Here is a 27,530-nt window from a genome sequence, read left to right on the forward strand (position 1 = left end):
GAAACTCTGTAGCAGGTAATAATGAATGAAAAGAAATGAACATCTTAGCTAATGCTTGTCTTTAGGTAGGTAGTGTTGGAAAAAAAATCTTCTTCAAGGATTTCCCTAGTCACTAGTTTTGGAATATGGCAGTCATCCTTTGAGATTTAAAATACTGAAGTGGCCACACCTGTTGGTAGACATTTCTAAGATGATCGGTGGTCTACATCTGTGTCACATGATCAACTAGCATCTACCCAGGGGCTATAGAACCCTGAAGGGAACTGAAAAATCCACTTTTTAAAGTTTTCTTTGGTGTATGTAGAAATAGCCCATGCAGTAAATTACTACTACTACTACTACTGTGGAAAGCATCCATCTTTGGGTCATGTTTGAGAGAAGAAGAGAATATGGCGGAAATACAGTGTGTGCCATTATTAACAGTCCAAGTAAAAGTAATCTTTTGTGTAAGACATGCATACGAGGCAACGCAGCCAAAAAAGAAAATGGCTTTCCTGAGGCCCAGCCTTGATAAACACAATGAATTTAGCAAATACATGTAATTGTGAGTGAGACAGTAGGCTTGGATTAAATATGAGCTGAGTAATGAAGGTGATGAAATATTGATACGTGATTTCTGACCTCATCACCTCATTTGTAAAATGAGAAATGTTGTAAAAGGAGAAATGACTCCTATCCTCCTGCCCATTTTGGGAGAGCATGCAAGTTCAGAAACCATGACCTTCGGAATGTCCCCTTCCTCTCTGCTCCCACCGTGACTGACCCATTGCTAGTAGGGTTGATGTAGCCGCTCCTCGGGCATCTTGTCGTCTTCTCTTCTCTTCGAAGGTGAATTTTGCACCATGAGTTTTAACGTTTTAACATTTGACCTCCATGACAGGAAGAACCCCATCTACACCTCTCAGAGTGCCACGCAAGCTCAAACTGTGAGCTGGTCTCCATGTAAACATCCACTCTTCCCTTAGGTTACCTTCTCCAAGTTTAATCTCAGATCTCCCCAGACTTCTTGCCCATCCACTTCACCCCCTCCTTCCTTACTGTTTTCATCTCTGGGGTGCTTTTGTTGTTGTTGCTGTCCTTTGTCTCCTTTGTTCCGCCTCCTTATTGCTGGACGGACACATTCTTCCTGTGAGCACCATCTCAGCCCCATTTCCCCCCCTTCATTCTAGATTGACTCCTTCTGGAGTGCTTAGCTCAAACGGGACAACTCAGGACATTTCCCTGTCTGTGCCTCTACGTTGCCTTACCCTCTAAAATCAACTTTGGACCCAGCCTCTCCTGGGTGCAACTCTTTCAATGCACCTCATGCTTGTGCTCTGTGTCTTTCCTGTCTCTTGCATTCCCCACTAGACCACAATCTTGAGAGGACAGCTGAAGTCTCAGAGCTCAGAGAGGCTTCCTGTGGAGATGAGCTTGTCCCATGGACCCCATAAAATAATGTAGGTGAGAGCATTTAATGGCAATGTGCTCCAAAGGTATAGATGGAAACATTTTAATTAAACCTTCCTGCTGACATAGAGTCTGCTTCATGCTGACCAGGTTTATGTCAAGCAAGAAGCTCATGTCCCCTGGCTGAATGTTGCTCACCAGGTGGTCCAGATAATTCTACTTCAAACAGGATATTTCTTCTTCCCTTTGGATTCTCATTTGCCGTTTTGTGGTCTGTGGATATAAGGACTGAGCTGACTGTCCACTCATAATTGCTGTAATCCTCACGTCAGGTTCCTCTTTCTGTACACAGTGTGCATATATTTATTTCTCCTATCTTTACAAGATGACTTTGAGTGCTCACAGAAAACATGGTTGGTAACTGCAAACAAGAGAGGGTCGTCTGTTCTCTTGAGATGAGTTGGCTCTTTACTTGCAGAGTCCTCTTGGGGGTACTGTTCCCAGAGCCTTCTGCTGCCTTTGGACTGAGCTGAAGCAGCACTGGAACTACAGTAGACTGAGAGCCGGCAGTGCATGAATGGAAGGACAAACATCTTCCCCCAACACACACACTCCTGGCCCTGTGTAGCTCTATATATGTGAAGTTTCACTGAAACACAGCTGTGTTCATTTGTTCTGTGTTGTCTATAGATGGGTCACCCTGCAACAAGAGGGCTTCTCTGGGTGCACTGGAGTTCAGAAGGCCTGGAGAGCTTAAAGTACTTATGATGAGGCTTTTGGCTGACCTTTCCTCTAATGCCGGCTTGTCTAGCTTCAGCACGAACACATTTAGTCCTGGAAGACTTTCTGGCTCGGGGCTATCTTGTGCAGTGTGTATATTTAGGAAGGTCTGTCCGGCCTCTATCTACTAGATACCAATTCTGCCACCCCTCCTCTTTTATATCCACCAAAAAATATCCACAGATGTTACCAAGTCGCTTGTTTCCAAGGAAACAAGATCAGGACATTGACCAAACACCTCCAGGCAGACAAGATCACTGTGTACGACAAAGTAGACCCAAACACATTTTAGAAGATGAAAGAAGGGCAAATAAATTTTTTTTACAGATAGAGAGGTGTTCCCACTACTCTCTGGCAACCTCTTTGCATATCCCTCTCACCTAAATGCAGTACAGTTGGCTCTCCTGGCTGGGAGGAGGAAATACTGAGATTTTTCTCTTCTGAATTCTACTTTTCTCCTTCACTGAGAGGTTCAAGTCAAGTGGACTGTCTGGTGTGGGAACACGGCCCTAATACTGCTTAAACTACACTGTGGTAACCACCAGAGCTCTATACCTTTGGCTAACTATTTCGGTTTCTTTGAACTTGAGTTTTCTCTCTTTGGAAAGTGTTAGAATGAAATGAGTTCATGTTCATAGGGACAACGTCAGACATGAAACGGGTGCTTTTAAGGCTGCAAGGATAAGGAGAATGCCAGTCGGGGATGAGAAAGAAGGGGAAGAAAAGAAACAGAGCCAGGCCCTGGTGATTCACATCTGTAATCCTAGCTACTTAGGAAGCTGAGATCTGAGGATCACGGTTCAAAGCCAGCCCAGGCAGGAAAGTCCATGAGACTCTTATCTCCAATAAACCACTAGAAAACTGGAAGTGGAGCTGTGGTTCAAGCGGTAGAGTGCTGGCCTTGAGCTTAAGAGTACAGGGACTTCGCCCAAGCCCAGAGTTCAAGCCCTATGACTGACAACAAAGAAAAAAGAAAAAGAAACAGGACGAAAAGGAAGAGGAAGCCACAAGAGAATAAACACAAAGAGGAGGAGAGAGAGAAGAGGGAGAAGAGGAAGAAGAAGGAGAAGGAGGAAAAGAAGAAAGAAGACAGTAGAACAGGAAGGGGATAAGAAATGAAGAAGGTGGGGAAGGTGGGGTAGGAAGAATAAAACAGGAAGGGAAGGGAAAAAAGGAGAAGATGGAGAAGGAAGAAACAGGAGAGGAGGAGGAAAAGGCAGGAAGAAAAGGATTAGAAGAAGAGGAGGAAGAAATGGAGGAGGAAAAGGATGGTGGTAAATAGCAGTGGGAAGAAAGGGGTATTTGCGAGCAATTAGCAGAATGGTAGAAAGGATAACTAAAGCCACAATGTATGAATGTCAAGAAAAACGTGAAAGTGGCCTTAGATGATTCAATCTCTACCATGTTGCCATGGCTGAAGACAAGCTTTGTATCCTCCACAAGATGTGCACTGTGTCTTTGTTGGACTATGTGGTTGAGTTCTTTAAATATAAACAGTTACATAAGAAGGAATTACGTAAGAATGGTTGCAACCACTGCACACCTGTTGTGCTCATGAGCATAAAAAGCCTCCCATTTACAGTCTCAAAGTCACGACATGTTGCTCAGTGAGCAGAGCTGATACTCCTTTTCAAAGTAACACAACAACATTCACAACAACAAGAACTTCCCTGAATTCCCTGCTTATTTTTAGAGGCCACCGTTGTCACTCTTAGTTATTTGTAAGGATGTTGGATTAACTTCCTAGATTCCAATCATCCACATCCATCTACCTTGGAAATCCTCTTTTTCTTTATCCTAGCTACATCCATGTAGTTTTAGTACTGCTGCTCTTATCTAGATCGTAAGCCAGGGTACAGAACTTCCAGACTAAGCCCTGCCTGGAGGCTCATGGTGTCTGAGTCTGGAACTACAGCTGATAGACTCTTGGGAGTCCCTAGAAGAAGAGACTCTATTCTCATGGAGGCTGGAGGCACCTCTATCATTTTATACCATGTGAATTCTGTGTGAAATTCTGGGTGAGTGGCACGGAAGAAAAGCAGAAGTGGATACTTTGATTATTTTTGTATGTGCCCAAATTGTCCAGCCTGAAAAGTGGCTAGACAACCAGACATGCACACTTTTGTAAAGTGATGGCTTTTTCCTATTTGCTTCAGCTATACTGAGTTGGGCTTTTTCCTTTACAAGAATTCTTAAGGATTGAAACTATGGTGAGATTTAAGAGGTTCTTCCAAACCCAGGAAAAGGCTAAGGTAGCGGTCATATCATATTAGAACCCCATTTGTGGTGAGAGGAAAGCTTTATTGCTTTGGGCTTTAATCACTACTGAGGCCTTTGGCAACAGTTGTAATCTACAGCACTTCTAGCTGAGTGAGCAGCAGCAACAGCAGACAAGTCACAGCAAGTGGCTCCTGTTATTTTCTAGCTCTCAAACAAGCCTTGGGTGATTGGACGCTCAGCTCTGTGAAGACTGGTATTATAGATTGTTGGGCTGACAGTAGTGTGTGTGTGTGTGTGTGTGTGTGTGTGCACGCGCGTGCGCGTGTGCGCGCACACGCGTTCCAGCCATGGGCCTTGAACTCAGGTTACTGTCTCTGAGCATTCTTTTGCTCAGGCTAGTGCTCGAACACTTCCAGCTAATTAATTGGAGATAGAGTCTCACTGACTTTCCTGCCTGGACTGGCTTCTTTGACCCACAGTCCTCAGATCTTGGCTTCCTGAATAAGCGAGGATTAAAGGTGTAAGCCATTAGCACCTGGCCTGAGCTGAAGTCATAGGACTCAGCAGCCTAAGATGGCAGAGACACCTGGTCCCAGGGTCTGTCAGCTCCCAGGAATTCTTTGGTGACTAAAGAGCCCTGGTGACCATCTCTCTTTGTAGCCGTGTGTTTTTCTCCAGCCTGAGCTCTCTGCCCTCTCTCACCCCTGCCCTTTCCCCGTCTCTTGTCTCTGCGGCCTGTGTTCCCATCATTTCTGCCTCTTCTGCGTTTCTGGGTTTCTTCAGCCACCCTCTCCCTGCTTCCACCTCGCTGCTTTACTGAGGTTAGCTTTACTATCATCCTTTCCTATTGCCAGCCCAGCCTACTCTACTCACCAAAAGGACAAATGTGGGCAAGAAAAAGAGAAGACTTTTTGGAGACCTAATATTGCCATAGCAAGGAGCAGCATTAGGTGGGGGGCTTCCCAGCTGGCTGGAAAAGTGAACTGAACAGCTCACTTATGGAGCCTTACCCCCAAAAGAGGGAACATGGCAAGGATGTTCACACCAATCATGGCAGACCTTGATGCAAAGGCAGGACCAGAGGTCCTGCACCAATCACAGGCCTTCTGTTGGGATAACAAGGAAAGCGTTCTCCCTCTGACCTGGATGAAAACAGCTCCAGAGTCACATGGAATTCACCACAGCTGGTCTTCTAGACCGGCTTTTCTAGACCGGCATTAGCTGTCATGATTGGTGACCGCAGAGGACATCTTCAGACAGGTCTGGAGGGGGCCTCTGGATCCCAAGATAGTGATTGTAAAGAAACCCAGATTGGGTTGCAAGAAGGCAATGGCTCACCTTGCCCACAATGGGGTCAGCAGGCTGGTTTTCCTCGTTCAAGCAGGCCACGCATCAGGGAAAGGCTTGTCGCGGGGCCTACTCCTGACAGCGTTAAGCCTTCACAGAAAGCACTGACAAAAAGTTTGCAACAGAAAACTGAACAGAAACTTGGCATAGAATTAACCATCCTGGTAGTATGTAATGATACTATAGTATGATAGTATTTAATAATACTGAATGGTACTGAACTTCCACCCCCTGTTCTCAGGGAGAGGTGGGGCCCTCAGATCTGTCCCAATATCTAAAGCTTTCTATGTTTAGGATGAATATTTATTCAGTATCAAAACTAGAGTTATGCCCCCAAATATCTACCTCACCTGTGGTCAACAATTATGACTTTTACCCCATTTAGTTGCTCTTTTTCTGTACCTTAAACATTTCAAAGAAAATCACCTCACCCCCTGAATGTTCCAGGCTGTTTTGCAATCAATTAGGATCTTCTTACAAAGGACTGGAAGGCTATTATCACATCTCACAGAAAAATTTCCTAGTCCCTTCCAAAGGGCTAAAAATGTAATCTTTATACTCTAAGCCTTACATAAATTACATTTCGGTCTTCTCCTGGGATTTCTATATGTGATCTTATAACCTGTGCTAAAGTAATCAGAGCTGTCAGGGGGCCCCGGGGCCTCTAGTCCTCACTACTTGGAAGGCAGAAGACTAGGGGATCACAGTTAGAGGCCAGTCAAGGCACTGAGTGGTTCAGCGATTCTATCTCAAGCAGTGGTTGGTCATGGTGGTGACACAGAGGGATCGCAGTGGTTGGGTACGGTGGCTGGTGCCCGCCATCCCTGTGACACAAGGAAGCATGCGCAGGTGGGCCTGAGCTGAGGCATAAACCAATACCCTACTTGAAAATAACCAAGGCACAGAGGGGTTGGCAATGTAGCCCACATAGTAGATTGGCCGCCTAGAAAGGGAGAGGCCCAGAGTTCTATCCCCAGTACGAGACAGAGACAGACAGACTGACAGACAGAGAGGATTAGGGGAGAATGATTCCAGCTTTCTGGTGACTTGATCTTTAAATTCTCTTAACTCCACAAGGCTAAAAAGAAAATCTCATTTTCTTAAATCTTTTTTTTTTTTTTTTTTGGTCCATCGTGGGGCTTGAACTCTGGGCCTGGGCACTGTCCCTCAGCTCTTCAGCTCAAGGCTAGTGCTCTGAGCCAAGCACCCACTTCCGGCTTTTTCTGTGTATGTGGTGCTGAGGAATCAAACCCAGAGCCTCATGCATGCAAGGCAAGCACTCTACCACTGAGCCACCTTCCCAGCCCCTTAAATCTTTCTTAATAAAACTTGTTAGCACCAGAAAACAGTGAGATTACTGTATTTCTCTCAGATATGTGCTTGCCTTTCTTGGTGAGAAACTGACCAAAGTTTTCCTTTGTCTGGAAAGAACACAAGATTGTTCATTTTTCCCCCCAGCGGGAGAGGGAAAGGAGGATGTAGCCTGAATACAGATTCGTATTCAAAGCAAATGAGTTTAACGAATATACAGTCCCTTGTGTAACATGGGAAGGTGATTCGACACCTTCTTGATTGTGTTTTCAGTTGCCCAGGGAACTTTAATCTCTCAAGACTAGAAGACGTTTTCTTCTCCCCCCCCCCGCCCCCCCCTCCTCAGTGCACCCTCAAACTTGCTGCTTTCCTTCCTGTCCTCTCTCACTGGGTGTCCAGCTCTCCACACTTTCTTCTGTTCTTTCTTCCTGTTCACTAACAGAACACCTTGTGCTAAGGCAGCTGGGACTTACAGTTTGTTTGTTTGTTTGTTTTAACTTTCCTGAAGCTCTGAATGATATACTGTGAAAGCAATCAAAACCACTGGAAGAAGAAGCAGAGAAGGCTTGCAAAGCTTGAAATGTGTGCAATGTTCCTCTGTGCCAAGGTAAATGCTTCTAGCCTTTCGGGAGAAAGAAAGAACCCTTAAGAGACTTCTTAAACCTGTCCATCATAAAGGCAAGAAATAACGTCGAATGACCTACTTTGGACCTAGCCTTCAGCAGTTTAACATTCTAAGCTGGAATATCTGTGTTATTGAAGCCAAGAGGTTCATTTGGAATAAGAAGGGAAGAATCACTTTGTACTCTGCATGTTGCCTTTAGTTTGAGAAATTTAATAAACTCTGTTTCGAAGCTATTTGTGGCAAATAGACATCTTCTAGCTTTGTTATTATTCCCACTCTCAGGGTCACTGGGTGAGTGTGTTGTTGGGTTCACCCTGTGCCTGTTTCTCTTTTCTTTAGTCCTTTTTCTCTGAGCTCAAACGCACCACCCATTGAAACTATAAACACCTGCTTGGGAATCTGTGAATGCCTATTTTGCTTTGAGATAAGGGAGGAAGAAGAGGATGTACCCCATCCTTCTCTATAAGATACAGTCTTTCAAGGCCTGCTCAGATTTGAACTTAAGAGTTCATACTTAAAAGTTGAACACGATTGCAGCAGTGAGTTTCTGTACTTGTCTACTTGAATCTACTTTATTGAGGTTTGGCACTAGGGGGCAGAATTTCCTACTCCCATCGGAATTGCCCAGCAAACTGCATTTCTGTCCCTCTGCGTGCATAATCCTTCCAAAAATACAGCCCTGGAGAAGCTGGTGTTTTTCCATTGCAACATCCAAGTCTCAGTGAAAAATTTCTATTCAGAGAGGCTGTATATTTTGAAGTCCTAAGCCAAGGTGAGCCAAATGAGGGATTATAATAGGAGAGGCATAAGGAAACGGGAAAAGTCAAACGTAAAGGCAGAAGTAATCCATCATTTCCTCTCCCTTAGATTTGGCTGGTGCACAACTCAGAGCCAATTTTACTTTCCTGCACATAGACTTCTGCATTCCCCATCCATCTACCTCCCTGACTTCATTGTTTGATTTCATATATATTCTTTTGATGTTTGACATGATTATATTTAGCAGAATGTATTTTTTGTTTATCACTTTGTTTAAAAGATGCAAGGTTTGGAGGTGATGTCAAGAATCTGGATTTCCTTTGTGTCAAAAGCTACGCAATTCCATGTAGATTCAATCATCATTTATTCATGCTTTCATTTGTTTATTACTTTATTATGCCAAAAGTCTTTGTGAATGATAGCTACTAAGTCCTATGTGTGCAAATAACGGGGTTACATTGGTGAATGTAAATGTCATAAAATGTCACTGAAGTAGACAACTTTTCAATATTCATGCCAAGGCATTTATATATAAGGGTGCACATATATATATATATATGTGTGTGTATATGTGTTTATGCATATATATATACATTTAGGCACACACATATGTATATTTATACATATACATATACCTCTACCTATACCTATACATATACATCTGAGAATATACCAAGAACTAGGCCACACTAAATTGTGAAATAAAATGTAACCTCTTGGAGGTTCTTAATTCAGTAATAAAAAATAGTGACCATAATGTTGGTTTGTCATGAGGATTAAATGTGATACTATAGAACTGCTGCACAGTTGGAAAATGGTTGGATCTTCATACTATAATATTTACTGCTATTATAGTTCTGAGTCTGTCCACTAAACAGTAGCTTAAAGTGATGGTAGTAGGTAAATGTTTCCATTTTAGAGACAGAACATCCTGTGACGTTATCTATTTCAAAATAATGAGCCACACTGTGTTATGTTTTACGTGTGTGTAAACTAATTTCAAAGACAATGTTATGCCAATTCTATAGGAATTTTACTTATTTTGAGTCTATATCTTAAAGTGAGTTAAGAATCACTGTGAAAGCACACAGATGAGAAAATTAAGAGCCATTCCTTTTTTTTTTTTTTTTTTTTTTTTTGTCATGGGGCTTGAAATCTGGGCTTGGGCGCTATCCCTCAGCTCTTTAGCTCAAGGCAAATGTTCTACCACTTGAGCCACAGCACTACTTCTTGTTTTCTAGTGGTTTATTGGAGCCTGGACTGGCTTTGAACTGTGATCCTTCGATCTCAGTCTCCTGAGTAGCTAAGATTACAGGCATGAGCCACTGCACCCAGCTTCAAGAGCCATTTGGGGGGGGGGAAGGAGGGTCCAGTCGTGGGGCCTGAACTCTGGGCCTGGGCGCTGTCCCTCAGAGCCACAGCACCACTTCTGGCTTTTTTCTTTTTGCTTATGTGGTGCTGAGGAATCAACCCAGGGCCTCATGCATGTAAGGCAACCGCTCTACACTGATCCACCTTCCCAGCCCCCAAGAGTCATTCTTAAACAGTATTTTGTGAACTTCTCCCCAGTGATCCTCCTCCCATTATTATTTACCTCCCTCTCTTTCTCCTTAAAGATTTCTGTTGTTGTTATTGCTTGTCCTTCCTTCTAGTTATCCTAAAATGTGTGTGTGTGTGTGTGTGTGTGTGTGTATGCGTGATTTTTTTAGGTTAGGTGATTTGGCTCATTTGGGGGAACTTTTAGATTGTTCTTACCCATGTGAAAGAAAATTGTTGATTTCTGTACCACCATATCGTTTTCTTGAATTGATATTGAATTTGCATAATTGATTGGATTATGCAAATTTTTAGTGTCTCTAATGAATTTTTTCTTTCTTTTTTTTTTGGTTGTGGGGCCTGAACGCTGGGCCTGGGTACTGTCCCTCAGCTCTTCAGCTCAAGGCTAGCGCTCTACCACTTGAGCCACAGTGCCACTTCTGCCTTTTTCTGCTTATGTAGTACTGAGGAATTGAACCCAGGGCCTCAGGCATGCAAAGCAAGCACTCTACCACTGAGCCACCTTCCCAGCCCCTCCTAATGAATTTTCTATTTACACAGACCTACCAGGCGAATTATCACCCAGTAACAAAAGTGATGCACCAGTTCACCCTGTAGGCGAACTATCTGTCATTCTCTGTTCTCTTCAGTCCTTCATTGTTATTTGAACTCTGCATTTTTTTCTGGATTAAACTCAAGTCTCGCATAAGTACCTATCATACTAGTAGGCTAGAATGTCTCTCATCTCCTGAAATCCTAGAACAACTGTGAAGTACCACTGAAATTTCTATATGGCTTCACTCTCTTATTTTCCCTCATCTTTTGGAATCAGGCCTACCATGTCCTAATCCAACTTATCATCTCTGTGTGAGAACTTGGACAAATCATTACAGTGTGTAAGTCAGTTTATTCATCATAGAAAAAACTAATGTTTACGTAGTTTGAAAAGATTGAAATAGCACATTTAACATCCTTTGTCCAGCATAATCATTTAAAACATTCATCACAGATATTGATAAACATTGTATTTTCTTATCTACCAGCCATCACTGAATATGTCTCTGGGGCAAAAATCATGTTTTATGTACTTCGAGAATCTCTCTGTTGTAAAGACTCTTGATTTAATTAATTTCTGCTGTCATGAATTGCTGTACAATGCCATTTTCTGATTAGATCGAAGGTATACTTAGGACAAAGCCCTGACCCATACAGCAGGTATATGCACAGACCCTGCCAGTATCTGCCATTCATCTGTCATCTGACCCTCAGCATGCTGAGTTACCTGCTCCTTAGAGAATTGGGAAGTCATCCAGAGTTATCCAAAGTTCCTGTAGCATGAAAGTGTCCACAGTGCTATAAGCACAAATTGTTGGAAAACTCATGTCCAGGGCAAGACCATGTTTATTATGTCATCAGATGGCTTAAACACTAAGTCCACCATATTGCTCACATAGAGATTACCACGGATGCATATCAAGAGCATTTCATATTGAGAGAGGATATCAGTGTCTAAACCAAGTGGCAAAGAACTCAGTTTCATCTCTTGCAGACAAACCAATTATCTAAAGAATTGCAACAAAATAATCTAGACATGTTGCGATGCATTTTGGAGCTTCTTTGCCCAGCACTGGGAATATGAAAGCTTCCATCACTTCATCTCTGAAACTTGGGACTCTCTCCTTCTCTTCTGTTAAAATTGTCTGACCTATCCTTACATGAATATTAATCACAGCCCTTACAGATCTCCAGTGGGATTTGACTAAGACCACAAGGGGATGGTTGGCTTACTTAAAGAAGGTCTTACAAAGAATGAAATTGCATCATTTGTAAAGAAATGGAAAGACTTGGGGAAAAATATGTTAAATGAATTAAGTCAGGACCAGGGAGGTCAATGATCCATGTTTCCCCTAATATGTGGAAGCTAGATTTAGCGTGCAGACTCTTAAGTAAACGTGTTGGATGATATGCAAGTGTATACAAATGTACTCGCTGAAATATGGTAGATTCAAGGAAGATCTCAAATAGTGTAATTGCTCAGAAAGCCAAAATAATCAATGTTGAGCAAAATAGAATAGGAGGGAGGGAGTACTCCTACAGGATGAGATGGGGAGAGAGGCAGATGGATGAAGAGAGGGAGAGAATATATCAGGACCTCAGAAATAGATTGGAAACAAGTACTTGAGCACTTAGACAGCACAGGCTCAGTTTACTCCTTTTCCATCTTGTCTCTCTGAGCTTCTCTTCAGCAGCAACAAGCCTGCCATCAGTGACTCCCTAGTGTACACCTCACTGGTGAAGTGTGTGGTTCTGGTTCACATAAACTTCCTGGTTATGAGGGAGCGGAATTTGATGGGCCCAAATAAGCCTGTTGATGAGTTCTGTGACAGCTATAGGAATGTGTATGTGTGCAGGGTTCTAGAAAGTAGAATGTCTTGATTAAAAATGAAAGAGCTAATAGGTTGGGACAATTAACCTTTCCTTTAAGAGGACCTACAATGTTACCATCTCGGAAATACGTAAGTAACCCAAATGGTAGAGAATCAAATGATCTGAATTTCTTTTTTGGTAGATATTTATTTACCTGGTACATCAACTCATAGCTTGTTTTTAACATTCTGAAAATATATGTTCATCAATATGCTAAAAGAACCTTGAGAAATAACAGACCTCAAAATAGTATGTTTATAAGCTGCCAGAAGAAGAGAGATTTTAAAAAGCCAAATTATTTAGTTTGAAGACTTAAAATTAAACTGTTTTTCAGTTTAAAAGAAAAGCCAAGATGTTATACATGTTTCAAATGTCTAATCTGACTAAAAAACAAAAAGACAAAAAGCTCAAACCTGAATATATCACTGAGTGACAGTTCCATTTGTCATTTTAAGTATCAATGTGGGCTTTTTTTTATCAATGATAATTAGCTTGTCTTCCTTTTTTTAATATTTCCATGGACTTCCTTATACTAAATGGTCATGCATCCAGGACACTGGTATGACTATTTTCTGATGTTTTCTTTTGCCCTTTCTTCAAATATTTTCCCCCATCTGAAACCTGCATATGAAAAATTCTTCCTTCAAAGTCTTTTATTTTCCCCTCTCAATTTTTAGGCAATAATTGAGTCTGTTATTAAGGAGAAAATGAAATATCATTTTGGTTAAATTCCTTCAGTATTGTTATAGATGTTTGATTATATAAGTTTAGATGTTGAGTTCACAGAAGACTTTTAGCTGCTGAGACATTTTTAGATCAGAGTACAAAATGAAGATGGTAACCAGGCAACACGATTCTTGTATGGTTATTAGAAATAAAAGGTGAAGCCTCCACAAGGCAGAATAATTCTCTGAAATGTTTGTGTGGCTTTTGCCCTGATGTGGCTGGAAAGAATAGGAGGGCCCCATTTGCTCAATTGGTCAATGTTGTCTCTGGACAAAATTCCTTATTTTTTTAGGCAACTATTGTTGAAAAAGTATACATAGATGGATTCATCATTACAACTTAATATGATCCCCAAACTCCTTCATAATCATTTCTGCATGAAAACTATATATTATAAATATTTATAAAAGCTAGTATAAAAATATAACTGCAGTCCCAGATGTTTTTGGATGGCTTCGAACTCTAGATGGCAGAACGTCACTAATTAAATTCTGAGTAAACTTTCAAATTACCAATAACAATGAAGATGTGATCAAACTTAACAAGCTTTTAAATCCTTATTGTTTCAGAATAAAATGTGAGCATGTACGATTAACTGTGTAACTGGGTTCTCTGAATAAAATACGTGGGATTTGTGTTTAAATGAAAGAAACCTCGCTGTCCATGGTTCTGATAGAACAAGTCTCCCAGGGCTATGTATGGAAGGGCAGGTTGCATTGCATGCTGGTGTAGAATGCAATCTCAAATACACATCATGAGAGTCATGAGGGGTCACTGAGCAACACAGGCCACCCACAGAAGGTCTGGTTTAGTTGCTATCATTCGATGACAGTTTTTAATTCCATTCTTTATTCCATTGTATAGCTATGGAGAAGAACTTCTGTTAGAGATGCAAGTATTCTTCAAATACCCCATTGAGATTAGGGGAGGAGTTCCTAGAAAGGGAGACTCTGGACAAATCAGTATTGCAGGGTTGTTCTAGCACGCTCTTTGGAGCTGCATTCAGAGCTATCAGGCCTTGGCAAGCATCTTTTGTAATATCAGAAGGCCACCTCTGTGGAGGGTCCATCTTATTCAGAACATTCCCTAGTGCATTCTTTTTGTTTTATTTATTGGTTGCCCATAATCTGTTTCAGCTGGTTACCTAAACTCACAGCCTGTCTGGAAACTTAGTGCATTTTTTTTTCCAGGCTAGTTCCCACCATTCCTCTGCCCAGGGTGTTACCAGTGGTCAAGGCTAAAACAAGGTCTTCTAGTGCAGAAGATAGAGGAGAAAAACTGGTAGATAATTGATTGCTTAAGCATGAACTAGTTTTACAAAAAGGATTTTAATGCCAGGTGCTGGTGGTTCACAACTGTAATCTTAGCTACTTGGGAAGCTGAGATCTGAGAATCACAGTTCAAAGCCAATGCAGGCAGGAAAGTCCATGAGACTTATCGCCACTTAACCACACACACATACACACACACACACACACACACACACACACACACACACACACACACACACACACGCCAGAAGTGGAGCTGTGACTCAAGTAGTAAAGTGTTAGCCTTGAGCTCAGGGACATGGTTAGACCCAGAGTTCAAGCCCCAGGATCAGTCCACCAAAAAATCTTAATAGTAATAATAATAATAATGAACATATCTGTATTCTATTCATTTAAGGCAAGCTCTCAGCCATTGCTGACATGGAAGGATACCATCCCAAATGCCTACTCTGTGAGGTTTAGCCTGGAGATATGTGGGGGAATTTTCTAGAAAAGCCCTTTTCAAACCTTATCTGTTTTCCTACAGATATATCATTTAGGTGACCCAGAAGGAAATCATAGAAACCCTATAAATTATTTTGAGCCCTATGGAAGGAAAATAATATTCAAGAAGGAAAATAATAAGCAAGACTACACCAAAGACACTGAGTAATCAATAAGCAATGTTTGCCACACATCTACTGCCTATTACATTTTCTTCATGAAGACTTTAACCAAATTAAACTAAGTAAAAGAGCCATATGTTTTTCCCTAGAATTTTTAAGACATGTTATGGGAGGCTGAAAGTTCTTTCTGAGTAGAGAACAATGAGTTTGTATTTGATATTTAGAACGCTGTGTGGAGTTGCATTTAGAGCAGAGGTCTGAGTGCAGCAGTTACACTGTTAGTACCAACCACATTGTGTAGCACCACCTCACTTAATATTCCTTTCTGAGTGTGATATGTATGTGATAGCTATGTGGTGCATCTCTGAGAAGAGTTTCTCAAAACTTGTTTCTATCAAGGATGACAACATCAGCTCTACCAGAAAGTTTGATCCGCATTATCTTCCTCAAACTGACTGCAAAGGGGCTGGGAACCAAGAATGTAAGGACTGATTTTCCTAATTTGTTATTGGTGTCTGCTATAGTACTGGATGCAGGTGTGTGTGTGTGTGTGTGTGTGTGTGTGTGTGTGTGTGTGCAATTATATCAGCATATTTACTATAGCTACTCTATATAGATAAAGTCACAAACAATAGATCCATAGAGTAGACGTGCAGGTCAAGTGTGTATGACAATGACACAGGTTGACTACTTACCAGACACCTGTAATATGCTATATGAAATTAGGAGACCTCATAGTAAGAGATAAATTTATCTAAGTACATATATTTGTGTGGGATATAATTTTGTGTGTTTTATACAATGTCATGTGTGTATGTGTGCGCACTGCCTCACAAAGTTATTTATTGTTTGGTGAAACCTTGGAGTGCGTTTTTGTAGCTTCTTAAAATATTCAGCATGTTATTGTTACCTTTAATCACCCTACAGTGCAGTAGCACAAAGGGCTTCTTACTCTTTTTCCTATCTGTTCATACACACATACATAAAATACACACACAATCACACATACACACATGCATATGTACCTACATGCATACATATATTCAACACACCAAGTCATACACATGTGGGAAGAAATGTACACATATACAAACCAAGCTACAAGCATGTACAGACACAGACACATAATACACATAAAGATACATTCGTGTACAGACATGTAGCACATGCACATAAAACACAGAAAGACCCATGCAAACATGTGAGCACAGCGACACATACAAAGGCATACACATACAAAGATACATGCAGTACAAAGACATAAATGCATCGGGTTTTGGGAATGATGGTTGTGTTCTATCTTGAGGATTTATGGTGAAAGCACCTTTCAGGGCAAATCTTGGGCCAGTATATCCTCCCGCTTCAGATGTTTCTGAATACGTCTCTAGCCAGGAAGAGCCAGACTTACATACTTACATACCATGCTGCTGATATCACACCTGATAAAATGTGATGAAAGACACAGGTACTTCTTTTATTAGGACTAATACCTTGAGATAAAAATCGTTAAGTCAGAAAGGCAGCACAAGGTTTCTGACTTTTGGTGCGTATTTGCATATGTCGACACGTCTTCCCGGCATGATTGCAGAGTTTCGTGACCTCTCTTACGTTTCTGGTTACGAGGGGAAATGGAAGGTACAGAGAGGTGAAAAAGGAAGAACTATAAGAAGCCACTGGCTATAAAAGTAGGCAAGTAAAGCAACACAGCCCAAACCTCAGCCTGAGCACCTCTGAGGAGGCAGGTCCAGCCAGGTTCTCTATAGATGCTTTGGCTGCAATGGTGGAGTTCAAGTTCAGGTTCAAGGTTCAAGTTCATAGTGGGTTTTGGAACAAGGAAGGAGAGTAGGTGCCCTTCCCATCCATCGCTCATTCCACACGCTGTGAGCAGTCCTTTATGGCTTCCAAGTATATACTCTTACCATCTAACCTTTTTGTAAAAAAAATATGTTTTTCATTGTAAACTGTACAGAGGGGTTACAGTTACACGAGCAAGGTCATGAGTACATTTCCCATCAAGCATTGTTACCTCCTCCTTTGTTTTTTCCCTACACTCCCTTCCCTCCCCCCTCCACAACTACACTCCCCCTCCCCTTCCCCCCTCCCTACCTAAATTGTAAAGTTTGTTTTCAACATAGTGTTTTGTACATCTCGTTGTTACAATGGGTCAACCTGTATCCCTATTCAAACATTTTGTTTTTTCCCTTCCCCTCCCCAAGCTAGAGAAGTGTATATACAAGATGCAGGGCACTGACATCAAATACGGTGAAAACAAGGATTATACCGTAGGGAAGGAACATACAAAGAAACAAAAATATCACATGGTATATTATAAATATGTTAGGAACAATAGCAAGAAAGATAAAACACTTGTGTCCCTATCTTGGGGTTCATTTTGCTTAACATCATCTTTTTTTAATTTTTATTTATTTTTTCTTGTGAAAATACTGTACAGAGAGGTTACAATTACATGGGCAAGATAATGAGTACATTTCTTATCAAGCATTGTAGCCTCCTCCTTTGTTTACCCTTCCCATCCCTTCCCATCCTCCCTCCGCCCCCCCAACCAACCCTCCCAGCCCCCCCCCACCAAAGTTGTAAAGTTCGTTTTTGACAACGACTTGTACTTCTCATTGTTGCAACAGGTCCACCTGTATCCTTATTTAAACGACTTGTTTTCCCCCTTCCCCTCCACAAATTATACCGATATCAAGTACAGTGAAAGCAGGGGTTATACTGTGAGGGAGGGACATACAAAGCAACAAAGAAATAATCTTATAAATGTGTTAGAAACAATCTCATGAAAGAAAAAAAAACATTTGAATACATATCTTAGGGTTCATTTCCCTAACATCACCTTATCTGACCTTTTCTGCTTGACTCAGACATATACTAGATATTGCAAATAAGGGAAACCATGGGACCTATGTTTCTTTGGGCCTGGCTTACTTCACTTAATATAATTTTTTCCAAGCCTTTCTATTTCCTAATAAATGGGGCAATGTCATTCTTTCTGATGGAGGCAGAGAATTCCATTGTGTATATATACCACATTTTCTTGATCCATTCATTAACATCATCTTATATGGACATATATACATAGCTTTTGAATTTTTCTGCTTGTCCCAGACATATACTAGTTATTGCAAATAAGGGAAACCATGGGACCTATTTTTCTTTGGGCCTGGCTTACTTCACTTAATATAATTTTTTCCAAGTCTTTCCATTTCCTAACAAATGGGGCAATGTCATTCTTTCTGATGGAGGCATAGAATTCCATTTTGTATATATACCACATTTTCTTGATCTGTTCATCTGCTGAGGGGCATCTGGGTTGGTTTCTTATCTTAGTATGGTAAATCGTCATCTAACCTCTTAAAGTATCCACCTTAGGGATAATTTTATTTTATGTTTATTTTATTTTATTTATTTGTTTTTCTGCCAGCATGGGACTTGAACTCATAGGACTTGGCTGTTTTGCTCAAGGCTGGCATTCTAGCTCTTGAACCACAGCTCCATTTCCAGCTGTTGACACCTTACTTGGAAATTAGAGTCTCTGGGATTTCTCTGCCTGGCCTGGCTTTCAACTACAATTCTCAGATCTCAGCCTCCTGAGTAGCTAGCATTATAGACATGAGCTATCAATGCCCATCCTAATTTTTTATCACCCTGGGCTGTCCCTAACAATGCATGTAGCTGCACAGAGTAAAGGAAATGATGACAGAATCTCAGGGGCCAAGAGTCGTTGTAGTGTCTGCAAGTAATGGGAAAACTGCTGATGCCAACAAGTTTAAAGTTTTATAAGATGTAAAGATGTAACCTTACTATTTAAGGAAGGGAAGAATCACTGTTGTCATTAAATACATGAGGAAACAAGAGTTCCCAATTAATCCTTTTCCTGAAATGTACACAAGAATAAAAAATGTATAGCTTCACAAAATGATCAGAAAACAATGATTGGCTTCGCATTGGCATCATTCACATGAATGTAGTTTTTAGAAGCTGCCCTTTAGAAGTGCTAGTGTTCAAACTCTGGTCCATCTAACTTCAAAATAAGTGACTTCAAACTGGGACCTTTCATGACTATCCTCTAGTGTTAAAAGTCAAAGATTTATTGAATATATATTCATACTCATCCAATCTCTGTCTCTGTCTCTGTCTCTATCTCTCTGTCTCTCTGTCTCTGTCTGTCTCTCCCTCTCTCTCCACCTCCCCTTCTCCCTTCTTATTCTCTTCCTACCTTTCCATCCCATCCCCTCTCTCTGCCTCTTTCTACCCTGGCCCTTGAAGTCACCTAATATTTGTGCCCTTATTTTGCCAGTATTAGTTTAAATTCTGCAGCATATATTAGCTTCACAGAAATGCCGCAGAGAAAATGCTATCATCCCAACTTGGATATGATCTTTCTAAAAAATAATTACATGCAGAATATTTGCTCAAGGTCATCTAACAAGTAACTTAACAGTGCTAGCGATTAGACCTTAGACTTTTAGCATCTGTGTCTGCTTCTAGCCACTAACTTCAGTTCAGTATTTACTGTTTATATCCATATTTATTCCCATATAAGTGTATTCAGTTTACATAAATGCTTTCTTTTTTTCCAAAGTAGTTTAAAGGAATAACAAATGGAAGGCATGCTGGCATTATAGAATAGCCAACAGCCCTGTAGAGCCATTTTCTGGAATGATATTGCAGACATTACTCCTTCTACCTCATCTAGAAAAATACTTCCCATGGGATTGTTGGTTCTGTGTGGGATAATTTGTACTGCAATAACTCTTCTTTCTTTTCTCAAAAATCATGGCTGGTTTCCACCACGCTCACCAGTAGATAGAGCCAGGAGGATCGGGGAGCGCATGGGAGGGCCTAGATTGGTCCTACTAGATCTGTAACGATTTTGCTATCTTCAACTTCAGTTGACGTTGAACTTCAGTGTTTGCAAGGACTCCACAGAAGAGCACTGGGATGGGACAGGTAGAGCCTGTGATCTCCAGGTCTCAGAGTCACCAGAGATTGGCACAAAAATAACTCATTGCCTTTACCCCCATGTGGACACCTGATAATGCTCCAGATAGCAGCTCAATGGAGAGTGTGAGGACTGTTTCCTAAATCCCTGTAAAACTCATCTTTTCAAGAGAGGAATCCACAAATTCACCTGTTACAGTTAAATCCATTGGAGCTTCTGAATATTTTTTTGTAAGACATGATGTTAAAACACGGCACCCATGGCTCATGCCTGTAATTCTAGTAACTCAGGAGGCTGAGAGCTGAGGATCACAGTTGGAAGCCAGCCCAGGCAGGAAAATCTATGAGACTCTTATATCTAAATAACTACTAAATACTAAAAAAGCTCTGGAAGTAGAGCTGTGGCTGAAGTGATAGAGTGTAAGCTTTAGCCAAATGAAGGTCAGGGACAGTGCCCTGGCCCCGAGTTCAAGCCCCAGGACTGGTGTGCATGCATGCATGTGCGCATGCGCAGGCACACAGACACACACACACAAACACACACACACACACACACACACACACACACACACACACACGCATGCGCAAAAATAATGTGAAATCTCTGTGACCCCCCAATGGATCATTCTCCCAATATAAGTCAGCTACTGGATATAGATGATGATTAAAGAGACCTCTTTCTCCTAGAGATTTAAGTTGCTACCTTTATTCTACCATACATTAAATTCCCATGCCTGTGATTAGAATTGCTTTTATGTTCCACTAGTCTCTTGTCTCATTTTTACCTGTTTCAGGACTATTGTTTTCTAATTGTAGATAATTTACAATGGCTTCTAATAATAAACTCAGGGTTGTTAACTTCCTCTTCTTTCTTGTGCAGTGTACTCCAACCCTTATGATACTCTTTCCCTCTGCAGTTCTCTTTAGTGCATATTTCAGGTCATTTATTTATTTGTTTTGCATGCTTATTGTTGTTGTAAAGGTGTGGTACAGAGAGATTACACTGATATAAGTCAGTTCAAATGTACATTTCTTTTTGAATGTCACCCTTTCCCTTGCTCTCTCCGAGTGTTTCCCTCCTTCCCACCCCCAAGTTGTATAGCTCACATTCAACACAGTGTCTGGTAAGTATCACTGCTGCATTTCTTCACCCTTTGTCCTACCATTTCTGTGCCCCTCCCCTTTATCCTCCCAAAGATAGATAAAGGAACAAACAAGGCAAAAGGAAAAGAAAACAAGAACAGCAACAACGCTGTGCCTTGGAATCTCCAAGTAAACACACTGGAATGTAAAATAAAATACACTGGGACATGATAAGTGATTGCATATTGTATTTTCTCATAAACTTTGAAAGCAACGCGTCTGGCTTTAGAGGGACAAAACTTTGTAGTATTGGAGATCAAACCTGGGTCCCTGCCCTAGTATCCCCTCCCCCTTCTACCCTTCTCATGTGTCTGTTCCTTCTTTAATTTGCTTCATTCAGCCAAGCCACTGGTATTTTTTATCACTATGATGAACGTTGTGTTTTCAACCATTGACACATCTTTCCTGAGCTGGAAGCAGAGCAGGGAGAACTAAGAGCTCCCCCTATACAGTGTTCCTCCCTGCTCCTTGGCAAGGTTGACAGATGCTGGCAATGCAGTGACCAAGGCTACTTGGTTGTGTTTGGGCACCATGCGAAGCCCCATTAGTATCTGTCAGCCCCCTCCAGCCCAGGCAGGGCAGGCAGCTGGTGCTCTGACCTCCTCTTGACATTTTGATAGCTTTCCTTTCACATCACAAACTGGTAAGATCTACTGCCTCCCCTCCTGGCTGGAAAGGTTACCTCCCAAACACACCACCTGGGATGAATTATGTCTCTATTGATTTGAGCTTTGTTGTCTCAACCACAAATTTCAGGGTGGGTGTTTGAGGGCTGCACCCTGTTTTGGAGAGAAAAGAATGTGAAAAACGTTATCTGTAATGCTAGCTGAAGCCTTGGTCATTGTCCTGCATTGGTCTTGCTCAGACTTACTTCTGAGATTGTAGCGGTGCTGTTCAACGTATTGGCCTTCAGACCAGCCCAGAGATTCATTTCTGCACTGAGACTCATTCTGTCCAAGCAAAGGAATATTTTCTTACCAAGAATTCCATCTGTTCCGCAAAAATGAATGATCTTTCTCCTGAAGTACAACTCTTGATTCCATTTCCTTTGAACCAAAATCTTATCTGGGTTCCTTTGGTCCCAAACCCTGATCTTAGTACCTTGGGTTGCATTTTTCAAGCTCTAGAAATTAAATGAATGTTAATAAGATCTGTGTCCAGACCACATGTTCCTCCTCCTCCTCCTCCTCCTCCTCCTCCTCCTCCTCTTCCTCCTCCTCCTCCTCCTCCTCCTCCTCCTCCTCCTCCTCCTCCTCTTCCTCCTCTTCCTCCTCTTCCTTCTCTTCCTCCTCCTCTTCTTCCTCTTTCTTCTCCTCATCTTCTTTTTGAGACAGAGTCTCAGTAGGTAGCCCAAGGTGGCCTCAAACTCTTGATCATTCTCAAACTTCCAAGTGCTGATAGGTGTGGGTTACCATTACTTGGACAGATTTGCTTTCCTTCTGATAGCGATTAGGGGAGGAAATATTCTTATTTTACCATCTTACTATGGCATTATGACACACACACACACAAACACACACACACACACACACACACACACAACATTATTAGAGTTACTCAAATCTCTGCTTCCATTCCTGACTCTACTCTAGGTTAGTCACTGACATCGTATGTTGAGTAGCCTATTCCTAAAAGATGGAAGAACTTTCAGGCTACAGAAATTCTAAGGACAGGCTGAGGGCAAGGGTTTAGCATCTTTAGGCAGAGGGAAGGATTCTTATCTCTTAGCAAAGGGAGGTGATGGAGTGCTTGACCAGAAGAGCTGCCAAATCCACAGATCACTTTAGAATAAATTATGTGCTAAAATCCTAAAGAATCCAGTGCCCAGTTTCCTTCTTTATGAGTGGAAATGAGTGCAGAGAGCCTGCTAGAATCAATGTTATCTTTTACCTGAGCTCTGTTTAAGAGAAATAACCAGCCTTGTATGCATGAACTGCTTTGTTGAATAGTAACTCCTTTCTACAACCACTTGAAGAAAATACAAATTTTTTTTAGAGAGCTAACCAGATCGTTAGATCCCCAAAGAAACCTAACTCAGCTAAGCAAAATCAAGTCAACAAGTGTCAATTAGGAATACTATTAATTTGACCTGTGCAGCTACCTCTTTGAATCTTGAAACTGTCACCTCTTACAGCACCTGACCGCGGCCCTGTTTCCCTTCCATGTGCTTGACCCTCATTGTCTCTTTGTCATGTGATGGGAGGGAAAAAGAGGAAGTGGTTGTTAGGTGGAGCCCATAGCAGTAGTTTGAGCATTCAGTGGCTCTCGAAATCTCCCAGAGATCACAGGAGTCTAATCTGAGCCTCATCTGGACATGAGGCCTGGTCTCCATGTCACTTATCAGCTGCCTAAAACACTGTGATACCCACTAAAATACAAGATTGCTTTATAGCCCGGGTCTATGACAAGGCATATCTGGTCCATGTTCTCCAAGTCTTCATTTTCACACTAAAGCATGGATGTAATCAGTGACTGCTTCCTAGGGTTCGTGTGGCACTTAACGAGAAAGGCTGTATGAGAAGTGTTGTTGTTTATCATTCTAGCCAAGGTTGCAGTTTTTTTGGTAAAAAGATTAGGAAAAGTGAATTGCATGGGTGTACAAAAGTAAGCCCATCTCCTTCTACTGGTTCTTGACTTGTAGAGGCTGCCTGCCTTCACAGTCGGCGCTGTGGGCAGGGTAGAAGAGGGTACTGTCATCTTCATTTTTACAGACATCCAAGGAAGATCAGAAGGGTTAAGTGTGCACTGGCTCATTTTCCTGCGTCCCACTGAGATCGGCAGAGCTGAGATTCAAACCTGGCTCGTGTGATGCTGAATCTGACCTTGTTTTGTTCCTTGAGTCTCAGAGGACACCCCAGTCCCATCGCAGTGTTTCTCCTTGCTTCATTCTGAAGAGGGGACAGGAGAATTCTTTGGGACCTGGCCTCCTGGCTTTCTGCTTATTTGGAAATTCTTTCTGAATAACATTGAACTTTATGTTGGGCTTATTGTATCCATAGGCTAAGAAAAATGTTTTTATTTGCATTTGATCTGAAAAATTCGTGGTTTTAGAGGATGGCATTAAACGAAAAAGCTAATCACAGATCAGTAGCTGGAAGAGCCATGAGTGTATATTATGGCCAAATGGTCGATCTTGGACCTGTTAGTCTATTTTCCTAAGCTTTTGTTTTCTCATCTGCAAAATGGGGCTAATAGTAGCACCTACTATTAAGTCCATTGTTGAGATGAACAGAATTGGTCTGTAGTAAGTACTGAAATGGTCTGTTATCTCCATGCTGATACTGATGATGCTGCTTTTAGCTCAGTAGAAATGCAAAGCAACTGAGATCCTTGTGTCTTTCCTTAGACTTCTCATACAGATTCCATTGTGAATGTGTTATTTGAAGGCCACACAACTATTAGATGTATTGAAGTAAGGATTTATCTATAGGTTAGCCTTACACTAATTTTTTTGTCTTCTTTATTTTTAATCGACACAAAAGAATATCTAGTCTACTAAAACAAGGAAAAGTCATCCCTGTATTTATTTCTGTGCAGGCATGTACACTGACCTTGTATTTACCTTTGTTTAGGGTTTGATGCGTACTTTACATCCCGTACCCTGGAGAACAATAGAAGAAACGTGTGGTTTGCAGAATACTGGGAAGAAAACTTCAACTGTAAATTGACGATTAGCGGATCCAAAAAAGAAGACACAGATCGCAAATGCACAGGTAATTTCATTCCTCATGTCCTTCTCTGGTGATGTTACATGGCCAGAATCAAAATGTCTGCATAGCTGAGAGAAGGAAGCGTGGTTGGAGACAAATTGAGGAAGTAAATTGAATTTTACTAGATTTTCAGAAAATGGAACATAAAACTTGCAGGGAAGTGCAGACAGGATTGTATTCTGTTCTGCCTGTCCGTCTATCAGTAATTGACATTTTCTTTGGCTCTTTGAAGTTGGGAAGGGTCAGGTGCCTTTGAATGGTCTCCTTGATAAATATTAGTTCATGTGATAGTGGGAAGTCTCTGAGAAATTCCATAGCAGGATTAGATTTAGCTGTCCCCACACACAGCCTATTTGATTAAGGAACCAAAGTGCTTGAGTTTATAATGATGAGAATTCCAAATGATTTCCACAGTGTGGAAGTTGACTTACCTGTTATTTAAAAATCAGCCTAGACTCACTTCCTGCTCCTCATGTAAAGTCTCGTATGATTTTTTTTTCTCCTGAATAAAAAATGTGGGTATACAAGTAGCCAGCGGGAAACATCACACAGCAATTCATTTATTCATTCATAAATATTTATTAAACTGCCTCCTTTCTGCTGAGCACCGCACTAGACTTGGTGGCATCATGGGAAGCAATGCCGGGTAAGGAAGGCTTCCACATGGAGTCAAGTCTGCGGGGCAGGAGTTTGATATGACTTCAATGATCTCTGAGATAAATGCATAATTATAAACTGAAATGCATGTTCAGAATGTATGAGGTTGTATCACTTAAAAAATCGACTCCTATTGAGGGTATAAACTTCCTCCAGTGATTTACTTGACACTGGGAAGGAAGTTCAGAGGCCAAGCACTTTCCTAGCATGTGAGGATTAGGCTTTATTTTTTATTTTTTTTTAAAGCCACATTTGATGGAATGATGCTTAGGTTAAAATAGAAAGCTTCTGTGACAAGTAGAAAAGTGAACTTGGAAGTTTTTGTTGTTTTACTTTGTTTTTTGTGCTGGTACTCGGGCCCTGAACTCTAGGTCAGCTTCGGTCACTCACAGCTGATGCTCTACTACTTGAATCAGGCTTCTAGACAAGCTTTTTACTAATTAATTGGAGACAGAGGGGTGTGTGTGTGTGTGTGTGTGTGTGTGTGTGTGTGTAAGTGTGTGTGTGTGTGTGTGTGTGTAAGTGTGTGTGTGTGTGTGTGTGTGTAAGTGTGTGTGTGTGTGTGTGTGTGTGTTTGTGTGCCAGGACTGGGGCTTGAACTCAAGGCCTGTGTACTATCCCCTATCTTTTTCTGCTCAAAGCAAACCCTGTACCATTTTGGCTACAGTTCTACTTCTAGCTTGGTGGTGGTGGTTAATTGGACTTTGCTGCCTGGGCTGGCTTCACACTGCAGTCCTCAGCTTTCAGCCCGCTGAGTAGCAAGGATTATAGATGTGAGCCACCAGCCTCCAGCAGAGATGAAGTCTTAAGGACTTTTCTACCCAAGCTGGTTTTGAACTGAGATCCTAGGATTTTAGCTAGTTTCTCAGTGCCCACCTTAGGTTTGGGGAGTTTTCAATACAATCACATAGCCAAGAAAATAGCAAGAATAATTGTCGAAGCTCTGCAGATATGATAAACAAAAATATGTGGTTGAAGTATACAGAGTAAGGGAAGAATGTGAGCTGAGTCTAACATAGAACAATATACAGAGTCAGATGTGTTGAGATGCACCTGATGTTTGGCCTTGGTTTTGAGTACTGAATGTCCGTGGAAAAATGATTATAATGATGATATGATATACTGTATCATCTCATTACATCTTAAATAGCATCTTACTCCAGTAATTGTCAACCATTTATACTGGTGACCTTAAGGCATAAAACTTTTTAAGGTATAAAATCTTTATAAAATCTGCAATATGATTATGAAAGGAGCACTTGTTTCTGGGTGCTAGCAGATTATACCTATTATAATCCTACTAGAGGAGGCTGAAGTCTAGAGGATTGTGGCTTAAGGCCAGCCTGGGCAGTAAAGTCTTTGAAACTCCATTTCCACATGAATCAGCAAAAAGCTGGGCTGGTGACATGGCTCAAGTGGTAGAGCACCAGCCATGAAAACTTGATACCTTGAATTCAAAAGGCAGTGGAAATGGACACGTGTTGGACAGAGTCCCAGAGTTGGTTTATGCTGGCAATCAGTCAGGTGGGATGTGAACAATGTGTGCCACTTTGTGCTGCAAAGAAGACAAGTCTGCTTCAGTGGGGTCTTCTTTTCTTTTTCTGTTAAGTAGCAGAGTAAAGAACAGATTCGTGACTGCCACCAGTAATGCAGAATCAATCGGAGATGTATGCAGCTGGCCTAAGAGCTAACCAGAAAACCACATTCTCAAAACCATGTCCAAGAACAGAGAGGTCTTTTCAGAAATACATTTCTTCCCATGATTGTGAGAAAAGGAATAAAACTAATTCAGTATTGACGAGACCTAGGTGACACCGAGCTCTCGAGTGGAAACTTGAAAAATTAGTTTGACATGTGGCTAATTTGTCTGTGAGACAGGGGACACTCAAGTGTAGAGAAGATTCCTGCTGAGTTATGACAGTTCTCAGATTCTCTTGGACACGGATGGGTTCTGCAGAGTACGGATGTAGGTGGAGCGGATTTCCTGGTGGGCATTCAGGGTACTTCTGCCTAGGGCTAAGGCCTTCTAAGTTTGTGTGTTGTCGTGTACATAGCTACAGCC

At 41.5% G+C, this 27,530-nt stretch overlaps 1 protein-coding gene across 1 annotated transcript in view; it reads left to right on the plus strand.

The window, feature by feature from the left end:
• The window catches only part of LOC138840877 (metabotropic glutamate receptor 7-like), a gene marked incomplete at its 5' end in the record, with an annotated part of 307,199 nt that overhangs the window by 41,612 nt on the left and 238,057 nt on the right, over positions 1–27,530 (plus strand). Inside the window, one exon of the mRNA XM_070041270.1 lies at positions 24,674–24,814. Coding sequence (XP_069897371.1) covers positions 24,674–24,814 — 141 coding nt within the window. The remainder of the gene's footprint in view (positions 1–24,673; positions 24,815–27,530) is intronic.

The sequence above is a fragment of the Dipodomys merriami genome, unplaced genomic scaffold (assembly GCF_024711535.1).
Source record: "Dipodomys merriami isolate MVZ:Mamm:240054 unplaced genomic scaffold, mDipMer1.0.p SCAF_305, whole genome shotgun sequence".
NCBI lineage: Eukaryota > Metazoa > Chordata > Mammalia > Rodentia > Heteromyidae > Dipodomys > Dipodomys merriami.